Source organism: Syngnathoides biaculeatus, chromosome 7 (genome assembly GCF_019802595.1).
Source record: "Syngnathoides biaculeatus isolate LvHL_M chromosome 7, ASM1980259v1, whole genome shotgun sequence".
NCBI lineage: Eukaryota > Metazoa > Chordata > Actinopteri > Syngnathiformes > Syngnathidae > Syngnathoides > Syngnathoides biaculeatus.
The window spans coordinates 9,602,790-9,619,193 of NC_084646.1; the positions used below are offsets into that span (position 1 = coordinate 9,602,790).

At 43.4% G+C, this 16,404-nt stretch overlaps 2 protein-coding genes across 6 annotated transcripts in view; one reads left to right on the top strand and one right to left on the bottom strand.

Moving 5' to 3' along the window:
- Positions 1-2,301: 2,301 nt before the first annotated feature.
- Positions 2,302-7,616, bottom strand: LOC133503905 (large ribosomal subunit protein uL18A). The gene is made up of 8 exons (XM_061825894.1): positions 7,480-7,616; positions 6,969-7,038; positions 6,772-6,887; positions 6,559-6,693; positions 4,935-5,137; positions 2,933-3,110; positions 2,743-2,831; positions 2,302-2,464 (listed from the first exon to the last, which is right to left on the bottom strand). Exons 1-8 carry the CDS (start codon positions 7,480-7,482, stop codon positions 2,365-2,367), a joined length of 894 nt encoding a protein of 297 aa, XP_061681878.1. The 5' UTR covers positions 7,483-7,616; the 3' UTR covers positions 2,302-2,364.
- Positions 7,617-10,172: 2,556 nt separating this feature from the next.
- Positions 10,173-16,404, top strand: part of evi5b (ecotropic viral integration site 5b) — a 35,530-nt gene continuing 29,298 nt past the window's right edge. For 4 of the 5 annotated variants that reach the window (XM_061826219.1, XM_061826222.1, XM_061826223.1 and 1 more), the window contains exon 1: positions 10,174-10,454. The gene's annotated coding sequence lies outside the window, so the exon portion shown is untranslated. Of the gene's footprint in view, positions 10,455-16,404 lie in introns of all 5 variants that reach the window. The other variant, XM_061826221.1, reaches the window with a different exon arrangement.

A 16,404-nucleotide genomic window follows, 5' to 3' on the forward strand; every position in this document is an offset into this window, starting at 1 on the left:
CGTTTTCATAAGATTTGTTAAGACGGCCCCCGGGCAACCGACGGCCGATTGCCGGCTAATGGCGGTTGCGTGCATACGTCTACCCTCGGGTGCGAAACCGAGGCCTTATGGGAAATAAATCACGTGGATTTCAAGTCCAAAAGCAGCTGAGCCCTCGCTTTGACTCCCTCGCTTCTTTCGCCCTTCCAGTTGAAAGAAAACAGAGCACAATTCTTCCCTTGCTCAATGTCGAGGGCGGCCAAGGCGTAAGAAGTTGGCCGCTAATGAAACAGATGAGAGTCGAGCGACGCGGGGCGAAGATGCCAAAGGCGGCCTATAATAATGTCACCCCGAACAACAAAGCGCCAAAGAGTTCATTTAGTGCACATTGTGCAAAGCCCGCTCTCCGCATTTAGGCTGAATTATGACTTGCTGACTTGACAAAAAAACAAAAACGCAATTGCTCTGCGGCGGGGCCCGAAAGACGTTTTGCTTTCTATTACCTCCCGTCCCAGCCGACGCGTTACGTGTCCTTAAATCATCTTTTGTAATAATGAAATGTCACAGCAAGCATGAAGGCAATTTTTAGCCTCTGACATGTAAGGACAACCAGCAGGTTTATGTCATTGCGCAAGTTGCTTTGCAGTTGTGGTTGAAAGCGATAAAAAAGTGCAACTTAAATTACACCGAGAAAAATAGATTTAAATATAAATTCAAGAGCTGATGTGTCACAACGGGTTAGCGCATCTGTCTCACAGTTACGAGGGCCAGAGTTCAAATCCCGGTCCGTGCCTGCGTGGTTTTTTTATATTTTATTTTTCAGGCACTCCTACATCCCAAAAACATGCATTATTTGAAGACTACAAAATTTCCTTGGGAAAAAAAATTGAATAAATCTTTAATTGTCAGAATTTAAGTGGTAAATGTAGATCACAGCTTTTGAAAGTGGTTTTATTTGTATATATTATTTATATCCCCGTTGGTCTAATGTACTAAGTTGTGTACTGTGGAAACTGCAATTACTGGAGGATGACTGTGTGCAGCAAAATAAGTTGTGATATTAAATGTCATATCAAATGTATTATTTAACAAACAAGTCGGATTCATAAAGTCAAACAGGCGCTGAAGTCAAAACAAGGCAACGCGGCCCCCTGGCGACCGTAAGCGGACGTCACTTGTTGATGACGTAAACGGTTTTGTCATGTGCTGGGATACGTTAGTGAATCCGCCATATTGAATGTGTCACATGGGAAATTAATGCGACAGACAAAAAAAGTTAAGCGCTTCTTAGCAGATCCATTTGGGAAATAAAGGCTCTTAAAACAATGTAGGAAATCAGGAAAATCAGTGAAATGTACATGCCAAATAAATTTTTGTTTGACTAATGCAACATTTGGGGGGCTTTACATAACTATTTTAACTGACACAACCCCTGAGGGATTTATGGTGGTCTCATCTCATTTTAACGAGCATTATTTTAAGAATTCATGCTAGCCTTACTTCATCCTGTTTTACTTTTGGGAAATGTTAGTACAATTTTAGTGGGACACGGTAACCCTATTTTAATAACAATATTAAGAGAAAGTCTTATTTATGTTGACCTGTGCAACATTTACAGTAGTGTTCCCCACCTTTTGGTGATGTATGGCAGGCCTACTTCATCCTGTGCAACTTTTGGAGGTTTTAGGTTTAAGCGAAGCAACTTGTTTTGGACTCGTCTTTAAACTTTACAACTGCCTGATTTGCAGTACTGTGAAAACCCAGTTTATCGCTGGGGATCGGGACTAGGCCAGATATCTAGTATAGTACAGCTTCAGTTCTTGAATGAATCTTTTTGCGGATGAAAATTTGGAGATTTTTTTTCGCTTCCGTTTTCAAATGAAAATTGGACTCAAACAGCCCCAACAAAATAAATAGAACGGAAATAATAGAACACGCGCGACCAGACCAGCAGACCCACGATGAGCTTTGTTGTAAAATCCACTCTGCCCAAAAAACCCACAAGTAACAGAACACGCAGAAGCTCACCGGCCGACCCACCCACGACGCGTTTTGTTATTGTCAATTCGGACGAACCCCCCCCCCCCCCAAAAAAAAAAAAAAACTGGAAACAACTCACGCGCCGGTTGATTGGTTTTACGAACCGCCTTCTAGAACGGATCGTGGTCAAGAACCGAGCCTCTACTGTCACTACCTTCTGTAAAGTTCCACACAATTTTCCCAGGATTTAGAATCACTGCACGCAGTTTAACACCAAACTGGATCAAACTATTATTCAAGTGGATGAAATAGTAAGTAAGATTAAAAACTGGAGAGCAGGTGTGAACATTTTCCATAGATTTATTAGAACAAAATTGCGCCATGGGAGCAACGCAGAGGGAGGCCTCACTCTGCTTCCTCCTTCTCCTGAGCCCGAAGGAAGCTGGCTTTCTTCTGGGCGACGCGGTCTTTCCTCTGGGCCAGAGACAGCTTGGCACGGTTCCACCTTTGCGAGGAGGAGACAATTAAAAAAAAAAAAAAAAAAAAAAAAAGGAGATGGTGGGAGATCCTGAACCTCAAGACAAATCCAAGGTAAGGTAAATGTTGGCGTTAGGTCATCGTTTTCATTTCATTTTCATTTCCTTGACTGAATTAAGACACAAAGCTAATGTTGGGAAGAGGGACGACACAGTAACTTTCTTGCAAAGTGTATTTTGTCCAGATCTTGAGTGACTTTCCCCATGTACATGTGGACTAAATAATAAAAAAAAAAATGTTGCTCACCTCTTCTTCTTGACCTCTCTGGGAGGCTTCTTTTCATGGACCGGGTTCTCACGAATGGCGGCGTGAGCTTTTTTGTACATCTCTTCAATCTGAAAGACAAATTGAGGGCATTATTTTCCTCCATTTTAACATTCAAGAGATTATTCTAAAGAAGTAGAAAAGTTCTCGAGCGGTCCCAAGGAGAACGCACCGAATCGGGGGCGACGCCGTTCTTGATGAAGCGCGAGAACTGCTTCTTGTAGGCCTCCTCGTCGTCCTCCATCAGCAAGCTCATGTACTCGGACACGTTGATGCCCAGGATGTGCTTGCGGTGGACCTCGGCATTGAACTCTTTGCTCTCCGCGTCGTAACCCGGAAAGCGCTTGGTGCTGAGGATGGCGGACAAAATAAATCTCAAAAGTTTCCCGAAATACGCAATATTGTTGTCATTTAAGCAGCAAAATAATACCCACAATTATTCATTTGTGTATGAGTTTTCGGGATGATGCACCCTGCCGCAGGTAGTGAAAATCCCCGAAGGATGCGCCGGGAGACTTCCGGGTTGTTGAAAAGTGATTGGCCACCACTGAACCGAGCTGAAACTTTGTTTTGCTTTTCCACAGATAAGACATTCTACAAAGGTTTCTGCCCCCCCCGATTTACCTAAAATAATCCATCAGAATTTGTGAGGTTGAATCAAGTGGAAGTCATAAATTGCTGGATCACAAGACCGTCTAAGTCACTTTCGCCGATCCCAAAAGTGACAAACCTGGACGCAGACCTCTCACGTTAGCTTTGCGGAAGACTTTCTGACAGGTGTGAATGAAGCTTTGGCTGGGTCGTCGCCAATTAATTTAGCAAAAACAATCAATTGCCCCCGCTAAGGTCAGCTCTACAAGTCGCCATCTGTTCCGGTGTCAAACAAGCGTGACGCCATTAATCCGAGCAACAGAAAATGTCATTGATTAGCCAGTCCCTCAAGGATTATGTTATCATTCCCGATGTCTAAATATTCCCACGGGTCCTTTGCTGAATCAATTTAACTGTTGCACGATAAAATGGCCGGCTTCTCTCTCGCTGACAAGCAATCGACCTCCTGTTACGACTTTTTGTCTGACAATTCAGTTAAAATCCTAATTCAAGCATCTTACTCCATCTCAATCGCCGCACCTCAATCAAACACCACAAGATACAGAAAAACCACAAAAGACTCAAACAGCAGATGGCTAAGAAAGGATGAACAGGTCAAAAATGTGAATTGGCGACAAAGTCAGCTGAAAATGGAGCGCCAGTCACTCAAAATTTGAAAAATGTACAGGTGTGGTCAGTCGTGCCCGCAGATATAAAGTTACGGGTGTGTGTTCCGTTTGTAATTATGAGTGTAGCCCTTTAAGAGCAGAGGGGGGGCGGTGTCAGGTAAACTAGGAAGTAGAAATAGGCTGAGCAGCAGCTCGTTGTTAAAGACCCTGTGCTCGAGTGTTAAAAAAATAAAAGCTGCCAAATTGTGGTTCACTCCGCTGGATCAATTTTCACGTGCGCAGCTTAGAGGGAACATTGGTCAAGACTACCCAAAATAAGCGAAGTCTTTCAATATCTATGTATTTCTACTCTTCACAAATTTCACGCTTGTGGTTTTTCATGCACAGCTGTGCAGATTTGCGAATGCGATGGCGCGCAGGTGCCTGACAAATGACAGTGACTGATTTGCACAAAGTTGCCAACAGAAGACAAATCATAGACGACAACGAAAAAAAATGTAGATTGGAAGACCAAAAAAAACTGAAAAAGCCAAATAAACACCTAGGGGGAAAACGTTTCCAAAAAAAAAAAAAAAAAAAAAAAAGGACAGAAGAAAGTAGAGGATGAAGCCGACAAGTGTTTTGTGATGAGGATCAAACCCTGTCTCGTATACCAAAAACCTGCCCGCAATTGACCCGTTTCAATGCCACAGGTGGGCAGCAAACCATTCACGTCCATTGTACAAGGATTGGGAATGGAGCTCCTCTCCTCACTTCTCCATAGACGCCCAGAAACAAGCCGTAAGCTCATGGTGGCGTGAGTTTTGTGTTTTGTTTCCTGAGGCACCGATTTGGCCCCGAGTACAAAAACAGCGAGAAGGTGAGTTTTCCCATCATTGATGGAGCAACCAAGTGAATTCGCTGTCCGTTGTCAAGTAGGGTCTTGATTGTATTGACGACGGGGGATCAGCTGACCTGTGGGGGATGCTGAGGCCTCCGTCCACGGCGCCCTTCAGGGCCCCGAACACCTTGTTGCCGGTGGTCGTGCGGGCCAGGCCGGCGTCCAGGTAGCACGTGAAGGCACCGGGCTTCCCGTCGATGCTCTCGACGTTGAACTCCTCGCCGGTCACCTCCAACTGGCCCTCGTACACCTTGTCCAGGCCAAACTTGTTCAGGAGCTGCAGGACCAGGAGGATATCTTATATTCCGTGTTTGGATGGTGACGCACGGCCAAAATGAGCCAGGCAGTGGGACAACTGATTGCTTATCATTTGCTGCCCTTTTTCCTCAGTTGAACACGTGACAAAAACACTCGTAGGCACGGCCAACCCATCCACGCTTAACCCAACTATGACACAAGTTGTGTTTTTGTTTACATTTCTAGACCCCTGTATTGGCGCATTATACAGTCAATCGGGAATAAGAAGCGGTTTACATTTAAAAGTAGTTAATATACTACAAATATTTTTTGACCAGCAAAATATAACTTTTTATGCCCCCCCCCCCCCCCAAAAAAAAACATACCTCAATTATATCACACCATCCTTAGTGTACATCACATTAAAATCTAGTTGCAGTAGCGGCTCAAATGGCATTAACTGATCTTTGAGTGATGTACATAAAAGGCATACGGGAAAAACTGAAGATATATATTGAATCTTTTTTTGTCGCTCTACGTTGCACTAATTTTACAAGTATGGGGTGGGGGGATGAAATCTTTCCATATAACTTTTTGGGCTCCCTGTGGAGTTTCTTGAACCTCCCCAATGTCATAATATAGTGGATCATTTCTAGAAAAAAAAAATGTTTCGCCATGCACGGAACGTTAATTAAGCTCGTTTGAGTATTTTTACATTTAACAGTGCTCAACTTTTCCCCTTGCTTCTAATTGATATATATAATTTCCTCATGGAGATGACCCAAGGTTAAAACAAACCGAAAAACAAGAATATATACAATTAATGTATTTCGTCTCAACTGCTTTAAAAAAAAAAAAAACTCGATAGTTGTACAAAAAATAAATAAGTTGAGCAGTCTGATACAAATCGTATTCATCTGTATTGTGATGACATCCAAATTACGACTTCAATACCAATACTGAAACTATACCATGGGACGAAACAAACAATTTCCGCAGTGGAAGCATACTGCACAAAACATGGAAAATATTAATGAAATTTAAAAATACAATAACTAGACAGCAGCTCAGCTATTCAACATTTCTAAAACAAAACTATTTGAAAACTGCTGAGATTTGCACCCTTGTTTGAAATAATACAATTGATTTAAAAGACTACATTAACCAAAATCACAAAACTGGCACATTTTCTCATTTCCACGCTTGTTTACGCAGGCCATGTGCCTCAGCAGAAAAGCTGAAAATGCTTTTTAGTAACAACGTTGTTTGCCCACGTGTAGTACGTTGGAACGACGCGTTTAAATTTAACGCAGCTTACAACTGGATTTTTGTTTTGTTATTTTTTTGGAGGGGGACAGCTAAACACTTGAACCTCGCAGCACGTGTACGACATTCAACTGTCGCCGTCGTGGCCGGCAACCTCGCACGTCCAAGCTGGATGAGAACGGCGGCGATACGTACCCTGCGAGCCAACAGCAGCCCGGTGCAGTAGGCTGCCGCGTAGTTGGTCAGACCCACGGCGATTCCGTACTTGGGCAGCTCGTGCGAGTATGCCGCGCATACGATCATGTCCCCTTCGATTTTGGCGTAGGCGATCTGCAACGACACGGCGCAGCGTGACTTTGTGGAGACCGTCGTCATCGCCGTGACAAATGATGCAGCCACGCGACCCACCTGGCAGATGATGTCCCGGTTGGTGAAACGGACGATCATGCGGTACTTGGGTGTGTTGTACTTGTTCTTATCTTGGACGACAAGGCGCTTACGGGCAAAATAGTCAGTTTTCCCCTCTAGAACGGAGCAAAAGTGTGTGATTATTCAATTCAACGTGCAGTGATTGTCAAATAAGTGATTGTGGGGGGAAAAAGTACCTCTCCTCCTACGAAACTTGACCTGATACCTCTTGAAGTAGGCCTTATTCTTCACCACTTTAACGAAACCCTACAGGAGAGAACAGACCATAAATATATTTAATTGCATAGCAAAATCCGTCACTTTGTTTAGTGTGTACTTGACAGGCTGTCAACTTTTAGCTAGCTAGCACGCAGCTCCATTCGAAGTGAGCGAATGGACTTAGCAACATGCTAACCAAGCTCACAGTTGCAATGACACGTCGAGGGTTGACCCTCAACGACTGCGTGAGGTTTTCAAAAAGAAACGGTGGCAATAATGACAGTGAAACCATTTTCTATGGCACAGGAAGTGGTGCGTGTGTCCGCACGGCCATTAGGCCACGTTGAAGCAGAGCCGGCTAACGAGCACTTGGGACACAATCTACGTTCATCATACGCACGGCTGCGTGTTTCGACACAATAATGACCGCCAAGATCAAGATGCATGTTTTACGTACACACGTAGACGCATATTGGCAGGATTACAAACCATTTTGCAGTCTTTCTGGCCTCCTTACGAAGGAGCCCGGAGCCAAAGACTGGGAATTGACTCCGCTGCACGGGAGAAAAGGAAGTTGGCCAATGCGCATGCGTCGTAAATAGGCCGAGCCGCAGCGGAGGAGTAAATCCGACTATCTGCCCTCTACCGATTAGGGGTGGTACTACGAAAGAAGTTTTGGTATCCGACCACAACCACGAAGAAAGTGCTTGTTTTTTTTTTCTCTTTTCTCACCACTTGATAATTGACAATTCATGAATGAGTTTTTTTTCATCCACATTACTAAAAATTGGGGGGGGGGGGGAAATACACACACAATACACCTAAACCCAATTGAGAGTCTCCAATAATTGTGTGTGTATGTCTTCTTCTACTGTGTGTGTGTGTATATATATATATATATATATATATATATATATATATATATATACATACATGCACACACACAATAATTGGAGACTCTAAATTGCCTTTATATATATATATATATATATATATATATATATATATATATATATAGAGAGAGAGAGAGAGAGAGAGGAGAGAGAGAGAGAGAGAGAGAGAGAGAGAGAGAGATACAGTATATGCATGCACACACAATAATTGGAGACTCTAAATTGCCTTTATATATATATACACACACATATATATACACAGTAAATATATATATATACACGCACACACACACATATACAGTATATGCACGCACACTCTAAATTGTCCATATATATATATATATATATACAGTATATAGATACACACACAAATTGCCTTTTTTGTGTCAGACAGTCATAGAAAACAAGTACATGTCTTTTTCTACAGTGGTAGCTCATCACATGGGGATCCCAATATTCCTATGTTCCAATATTTTTCGCCACGATTGTAGATTACAGTCAGGTTTATACTGGCATATTTGTAGGTTACTGTATGCAGGTTATATTTAACTTCTGTCCATTTTTACTCCCGAAAAGTCATCGCAATGCTTCAAAAAGATGTCCGACGTCGTTCCAGTTATACAGGATGTGAGGCCTTTTCTGGCCGTGGACTTTTTCTACGCCTTCCTCTTTTTTTTTCTTCTGCTTGTGCACGTACAGGAGTGCCCGGCCTGCCGACAACAATAGACGTGCGTCAGCCTTGCCGGCCCGAAACCAGAAAAGTGGCTTTCACGTCTGCTTGCGTGGTATGTGAACGCAAAACCGCCGCGTGAGTCACATTTTCACCCTTGCAGCCAGGGAGGCTTCACCTCACGCCCTGCTGTCAACCTTCACCTCTCATTTTTTTTATTTTTATTTTTTTTTTGGGGGGGGGGGCTACGCTCAGGGATTCAAACACCATAATTCTGGAATATTTCTTCATCTTTTTCCCCCCTCCTATTTTTATGCAATGAAGACAAAGATGCCTTATCTCAAGGAGCCGCCAGTCATCTGACACAAGTGTTCCAGTGATTTTTTTGCCCCCAAAAAATTAATTTTTCTCCTAAATGCCAGCTCAACATCAGGTAAGACATTCTTGGGATTCAAGTTCTGATCAGATAAGAGCCACACAAAAGCGTGACGATACACACAACATTTTAACCATAACTTTTTGGTGCCTTTTGAAACTTCGTGAACAGCTAAGTTCTGAAAAATTGTGTAAAATGATATGTTTTTATGAATTTAGTTAGAGCTGTATCTTGTTTAAAATCTATACTTGTACATAAAATATCCCGCACCTAAAACATTTATTCCGAAATCAAATGAACAGACAAATCTGTGGGAATTATGACACAATTTGGGTAAGATTGTACAGTACAAGGTGGGTAAAAGGCCAAAAGTTCTTAAAAATTGTAAAAAATAAAATAAAGTAAAAAGTACACAAAAATCCCAAACATTTGTACAACTTTCTTAAAATAATCTTTATTGGTTGTGGAAAAATGAAAGTAAATATTCATATTTCAACACAAGCACCGGTGGCATATTATGATGTGATATTATGGGCCTCTGGAATATCAAAATTAAAGTAAGACAAGAAGAAATGAGAGGGGAAAAAAATCACATTACTGTAGGATTGCCCGTTTAAAATATGATTCATAATGACTTCCATCGGCAATTTCTTATGCCGGGTGACTTTTAATCTGGGTATGAAATTTACTCGTATGGCAGAGGTTTTGCTTGTATCTCGAGACAATTTTTCTTTCATTAAATACACTTTTCATAGGCACCAAAAGTGTCACAAATAAATGAATCAATAAACGTAAACAGATATTTTTTTGTCAACCTTTATATTTAAGATTTTTTTTTGTAATTCCCAGGATTTACTTTTACATTTACTTTTTTGTTTTTTCTTTCATTTAGTTTATCTATTTTTTCATACATAAGGACATTTGAGTACCAATATATAAATATGACAAAACAAATCTATAATATGTATGTACCGTGCGTATGTGTTATTATGATTATGATATTTTTTATTGCACCTAATGACTACACGTTCAATGTATCTGGTGTAATCGGTGATGCGTTCAAGTGCTGGTTTAGCTTAGTGCCCATAATTTTTCACATTAAAATTTAAAGGCGACTACATGTACTGTAACTACTGTACATGAGTGTTTTTTTTTTAAGGTGCAATTTTGCACTCCGGACAGACAGTGTCGCTATCGTCAAGGTGAAGACGAGTAAGTGGCGCATGCGCAGTGGCATGTAAACACCGCCTGCATTGTGGAGGCCGCCCGCTTCCCTGCCAGAGACGTTGCAGTCCACGTATTAGACGGCCGCAATGGCAGCCGGCCCACGTAAGGAGGAGACACCCGACCGTCGGCGTAAGCCCTGCTAACGCGTCCCGGTGGAAAAGGCTCGGGGTGCGGGGGGGGGAAATATAACTTTTTTTCTTGGATTAATTCTCCGCGAGAATGCGGCGGACCGTAACTTAATGCACGGGAAGCAAGCCAAGCGAGGAAGTTTGGCGCGGCGTGGTAATATCGCTTCAAGGTAAATGGATGTTCTATCCCCCCCCCTTCTTCTCCTTCTCGGGTCTGTCTAATTGCTGAAACTTCGTCAAACTACGCTTATTAATGATTAATTAGGAATGAGCAATAAGAATGTTTCCCGAGTTAGTTGTTCGTCAACTTGGCGCATCGTTAGCTTTAGTCTCTTGAATGATTTTTTTTTAGAGTTTTTATGACCCGAAAATAAAACTGCGCCCCATAAATCGCTAACTTGTGTGCAGGGGTATTAAATTCATGTCAAGATTATTAGCAAGTTGCTAATGCCGTGCATGCTCGGTTATGGCGATCCCCTTTCAACAGCTCAACACTAAGCAGCCATAAAAGGAGCTGATGAGTCTTGTTGTTTCCAAGTGGCTCGCTTGTCTGCTCAACAGATGAGATGGGGGGGGGGGGGGTTGAGGACGATGACAATGATCGATAATGTGATCGGTGAGTCACAACTGAGTGTGAAATCGAGTTGGACGATTCCCGAATCAGTTGTCGACAAACAGTTTGAATCAAAATATGTGTGGAATCATAAATCCGGTGTCTGCCGTGAGTCCTCCGGTTGAACGCAAGGGCGAGTCTGTGGGTGCACTGGAAACACAGCAGACTCTCATGATTTGCTTCGGGTACTTAACCGGGCAGGCAGTTTTACAAGAAGAACTGCAGGCTTGGTTGACTTTGTTCACTGACTTGAGCCACTGAACCAAAATCATCCAAGTTCACGATATGAAAATCTTCAGAGTTTCCAGTGCTGACTACTAACTTGTCCTCTAACGCAAGTTAGCAGACTCCCCAGAAACATCAGACTCTGATAATTTGGGTCACCGACTCACATATGTGGACCCACGAGAAACGCTGTATACTCCGATGATCCGGTACACCGACTAGAGCTAGCAGACAGACCAGTTAACAGAACATAGGCAATGGTCTGGTGAACTGACTCGAGCCAGGGATCTCGCCAGAAACGCGACTGACTCGTGTTTGGGGAGTCGCTGCCCACATCCCAAAAAACACGTGTTCATCGGAGACTCTAAATTGCCCCTAGGTGAGATTGTCAGACACGTCATTTTCCCGTTTACAGACCCTTCCGATTTAGAATGCGGGCGCCATCTTGGTTTGGTGAATTCGCGTAAACGCGCCTAACGAAGCAGGAATAATTTCTGAAAGCCATATGAATGGCGGTGCACTGCTATATTATTGGTTGCTCAAATGAAAGTGGGCGTTGTAAAGCGTCTTTTGTTCGACTGCCGGCTGTGATCAAGAACCGGTGCGAGAAAACTGAGCGGTTAGCAACCAAATGGCGACAACTGTGCCTGTCTCGTATTAGCAGATCCGATGAAGCAGCCAAGCACAATCCTCGTGTGTGAATCCAATGCATGTCTCCAAAATTGGTATTTTCGGTTTTATTATAATAAGTTTGCAAAAACGAGTTACCGCACCGCTAGCTGTTTCGTGAGTTGAGTAAAGATTTAGCCGTGGAAGTTGGAGAACTACAAGGGCTACACTTGGGACTCGTCCCGGTCGAACCTCTCTCTGCCCCTCTCGGTAACGAAAACGAAAATAATAATCGACACCTCTTTCGTTGGTATAATCAACATAATTTAACAAAACGCTGACTATATTGACGCGGTACATATTTAAACTGCATTGTCTGGTGAACTAACCTTAGCAGTGTGGGGAGACGGGTCGCTTGGAATGGATACCACCGCATGAGCAAACCAGCCATTGATGAATTGCTTGTAGGCCTCCAGACCTTTTGTAATTCTTTAGTCGGTCCACGGTACAAGCGCTTGTCGAGAAGAGGAGGTAGTTGACGATGTCTGGATAGGTTACCGACGCCCACAGTTGTGTGCTCCATTCGGGTTTCTCCGAGCCATATGGGTCGATATTGTCGATCAAAGCGGACTTCTTGTCGTAACGGTCTCTTGAAACAACATCCAGCGAGCCCCGATAACTTTCCAAACTCTTTTTATCCATCATGCCTCGTACGAACGTTTGTGTAACTCTGGTCTACGTGCAAAAGCATAGAGCGAACGGCGCGTCTGTAGAGTGAAGCCATCCAACATGGCCGGCTGCCCCGAATGTAGTCACGTGGTCGAAAACAGTCTATAGGCGGAATATTGTATTGAGTAAAAAAAAAAAAAAAATTATTCATATTTGCTGTATGCTGTATTCCAACCGTCGTTCATTTTCCGGTGCGATTATTGAAAGCGAGGCGGAAGATCAGGTACGTGTCAGTTGATTGGTCGAATGTGTTCCTCCGGACCAATGAAAACGCTTGTTGGAAACGAGGCGGTTCACGGGGCCATTTGCAAGTCCACACGATGGCGGCGCTCAAGAGGAAAGACGCCCCCCCCCACCCCCTCCCCTCCCCGAAATTGAGATGTCAAAAATAAGTTCCGATGGAAGGAGAAATCGTCGGTACCGTTGGAAGGAAGGAAGGAAGTTGCCGCTCTGTTAAGCGACTTCATTCGCAAAATCGATCGACCTTGTTAAGCTTTGTGCACGTGGGGTCAGGATATTATTGATTATGGATCAAAAGGTTTCAAGGGATTGGACGTTCACGCGAAACGACAAAAGCACGTCAAACAACTGAAAGCAACGAAAACAAACTTTTCCATAGCTGCTACGTTAAGTTGTCAACCCAAGGCCAACGACCAACCCCAGTTGGCGAGAGTTCAGAACCAATTACTTGTAAAAATGTCTGTATTACTGTATTTACTGATGATGTTAATTATTGTTTTCAAATTCATGCGTTTGAATCATTTAGAAAAACAAGAAGTTAAAACGTTTTGGAATCGATACGATGTAAACGCTATAAAAACGCGCTTGCACGCCATGACGCAAGTCTGAATTCAATTTAGTCGTTGAATTTGTATTTGAAATTTTTTGGGGTAAAGATATGCGCTGAAATAACGAACGATCATATTGTGTACATTTTCAAAGGAGAATAGCTTTTATTTATAGATATAGCGCTAGATATATTTCATTCATAATACTATTTATAAAACTTGCACATTAAAATTTTTCATTCGGTCATATCAGATGTCTGGATTGTGAGCGTGACTGTTGTCTGTCTCCACGTGCCCCGCGATTGGCTGGCAACCGTTTCAGCTAATGACAGCCGGGATCGGCTTCAACGCTCCCGCGACCCTCGTGAGGATAAGCGGCTTAGAAAATGATTGGATGGATGGATGAATAAAAAGTCCGGCATCGGTTCACGTTGGTTCCATTAAAAGCACAGTTTGTGTTCTGGGCTGCCACTTTCCACCGTTTTGTGCGGGTAATTCGCCAAATTGGTTGTTGTTTGTTTGGTTTTTTTTGGTTTTGTTTTTTTAAATAGCAGAAAATAAATGCCGAGAGGAAGCAGATGATGTCTGGTGACTTGAAGCATGAAATCATGAAAAAAATACGAGCAAGCGTGGCGAAAAGGCAAACAAAAGAAGCTTAAGTTCAGCATAAGCAAAGTAAAAAAGAAAAAGGTTGTAAAAACTTGAATTCTTTACATGCTAATAAATGAAGACAACGTTTACATTGATATTTACATTGATAGATTTATTTTTTTGATTTAATCATTATTTTATGTTTGCTTACAGTATCTATCTATCTATCTATCTATCTATCTATCTATCTATCTATCTCTCTCTCTCTCTCTCTCTCTCTCTCTCTCTCTCTCTCTCTATCTAGTCTGTCCATCCATCCGTCCTTCCACCGATCGATCTATCTATCTATCTATCTATCTATCTAATCTATCTATCTATCTATCTATCTATCTATCTATCTCTCTCTCTCTCTCTCTCTCTCTCTCTCTCTCTCTCTCTCTCTATCTAGTCTGTCCATCCATCCGTCCTTCCACCGATCTATCTATCTATCTATCTATCTATCTATCTATCTATCTATCTATCTATCTATCTATCGATCTATCTATCTATCGATCTATCTATCTATCTCTCTATCTATCTCTCTATCTCTCTATATCTCTCTATCTCTCTCTATCTCTCTATATCTCTATCTCTCTCTATCTCTATCTCTATCTATCTCTCTCTATCTAGTCTGTCCATCCATCCGTCCTTCCACCGATCTATCTATCTATCGATCGATCGATCTATCGTCCGTCCGTCCCTCCGCCTGTCCATCCGTCCATTCGAAAGGTAGAGCTGACCACACGATCTAAAAAGTAAATGAATGACTCCAGAGCAAAACAAAGCAAGCAAAAAATATTGTTTACAGATTGTGAAGCGGAACCAGCATTGACTCAGCATAACCCGAGCGGGTGAGGTGAAGCGATCTCGCCGGCGAGCGTGCAAGTGGCAACACGCGCGACTGCCAGAGCAGGTTCCATGAGACCGCCGCAACTTCTTCTCGGGGGATATTTCCCCATTACGGTTGAGCGCCGTGATGACGAGGCAGCGGCAGAGGAAATAAAAGTGCGCACGTGGCGCGGCGCTCAGCGTCGGGGTGTTGACTCCGGTCTGCCAGCTCAGTTTCAAGCGCTTGGGGACGGAGGAGAACCGCTTGAAAATGGCTACTTGAGTTCATTCTACGAGAGCCGCTGTCGCTGATTTATATCTTTTAAAAAAAAAAAAAAAAAAAGCATACCAAAATATGAGCTGCATACTACAATAGTGCAAAAAAAAAAATCAATAAACAGGAAGTTTGTTTCACGACAAACCAAAGACTTGAAGTCGTAAATTCCAAAAAGAGGACCAAAGAAAGTCAATAATGTAAATTTTGTGCCAGTCCGGTGGATCCGCCGGGAAAGTGTTGGCCTCACAGTTCCGAGGTCCCAGTTTCAATCCCGGACCCGCCTGTGTGGATTTTGCGTGTTCTCCCCGTGCCTGCGTGGGTTTTTATCCGAGCACTCCAGTCTCTTCCCGCATCTCAAAAACGTGCAACATTCATTGGACACTCTAAATTACCCCTAGGTGTGTTGCGATTGGCTGGCAACCAGTTTAGGGTGTAACCCCGCCTCCTGCCCGTTGACAGCTGGGATCGGCTCCAGCACTCCCCGCGACCCTCGTGAGGATATGCGAAGCGGCGAAGACAATGGATGGATGGATGGATGGATGGATTGTGCCATTCGCAAATGCTTGAAAGTTTTATTTTTTTGCAAAGTGCAACTTCAAAGGCTTGTGTGCCCCCCCACCCCCGCCCCCACCTTCCCATCTTCGGCTACATTAATATTCACTGCAGTCACTCGCATTTACAAAATGTACGAGTGTGGTCAGTCATGCCCGCGGATATAAAGTTGCGGGTTTGTGTTGTTTGTAATAATGAGTGTACCCCTTTAAGAGCGTAGGGGGGCGGTGTCAGGTAAACCCGGAGGTCGAAGTATGCTGAGCGGCAGCTCGGCCGTGTGCTTCTGTGTTTTAAAAAACATTGGTCACGGCGACACAAAATAAGCGACTTTTGGGAGGCGTCAATTGCCTACTTTTATTTTTTTCAACGAATCTATCTTTTAAAAATCTATTTTGCAGCCTTAATAGCAAGAATAAAGGCAAATAATAGCAGAGTAGCCTCATGTGTGTCTGCATTTTGTCTCGTTAATATGCGCGGAGGGCATGACGAGGAACAAGCGACGGTTCCAAATGTCCTCCGGCCTGCAAGGGACGTTTGAATGAGCGTTTTCTTTTCCGCGACTGGCACCATTAGCCATGCACGCCACGTCCCCGAGATCCCCGCCACCTCTGCACCCTCCTCGCCGTCTTTTTCTTTTTTGTTTTTGAGCTCCCTGGCACACAAAAGCTGAGCCGCTCGGCTTGGAATTATGGGGAAGCCTCGCAGATGGAGGCTGCGACCTCTGCCGCCACCTGGCTTCAGAACCCGGGATGGCTGAACCAAAGACTTACTAGAGAAACGGTCCACAAGGCGCCTTTATGTGCGTGTATCAGCGGCACCTGAATCAAACGACGAGATGGATGATAGGCTGACGTCTTTTTTTTGGGGGG

Bases quoted from the DNA above. Each gene is read 5' to 3' on its own strand.
- LOC133503905 (XM_061825894.1), bottom strand. The intron at 6,694-6,771 runs GTGGGTCGCGTG...GTGTCGTTGCAG, and splicing joins ACCGGGACATCATCTGCCAG to ATCGCCTACGCCAAAATCGA. The intron at 5,138-6,558 runs GTACGTATCGCC...CTGGTCCTGCAG, and splicing joins GGCTGCTGTTGGCTCGCAGG to CTCCTGAACAAGTTTGGCCT.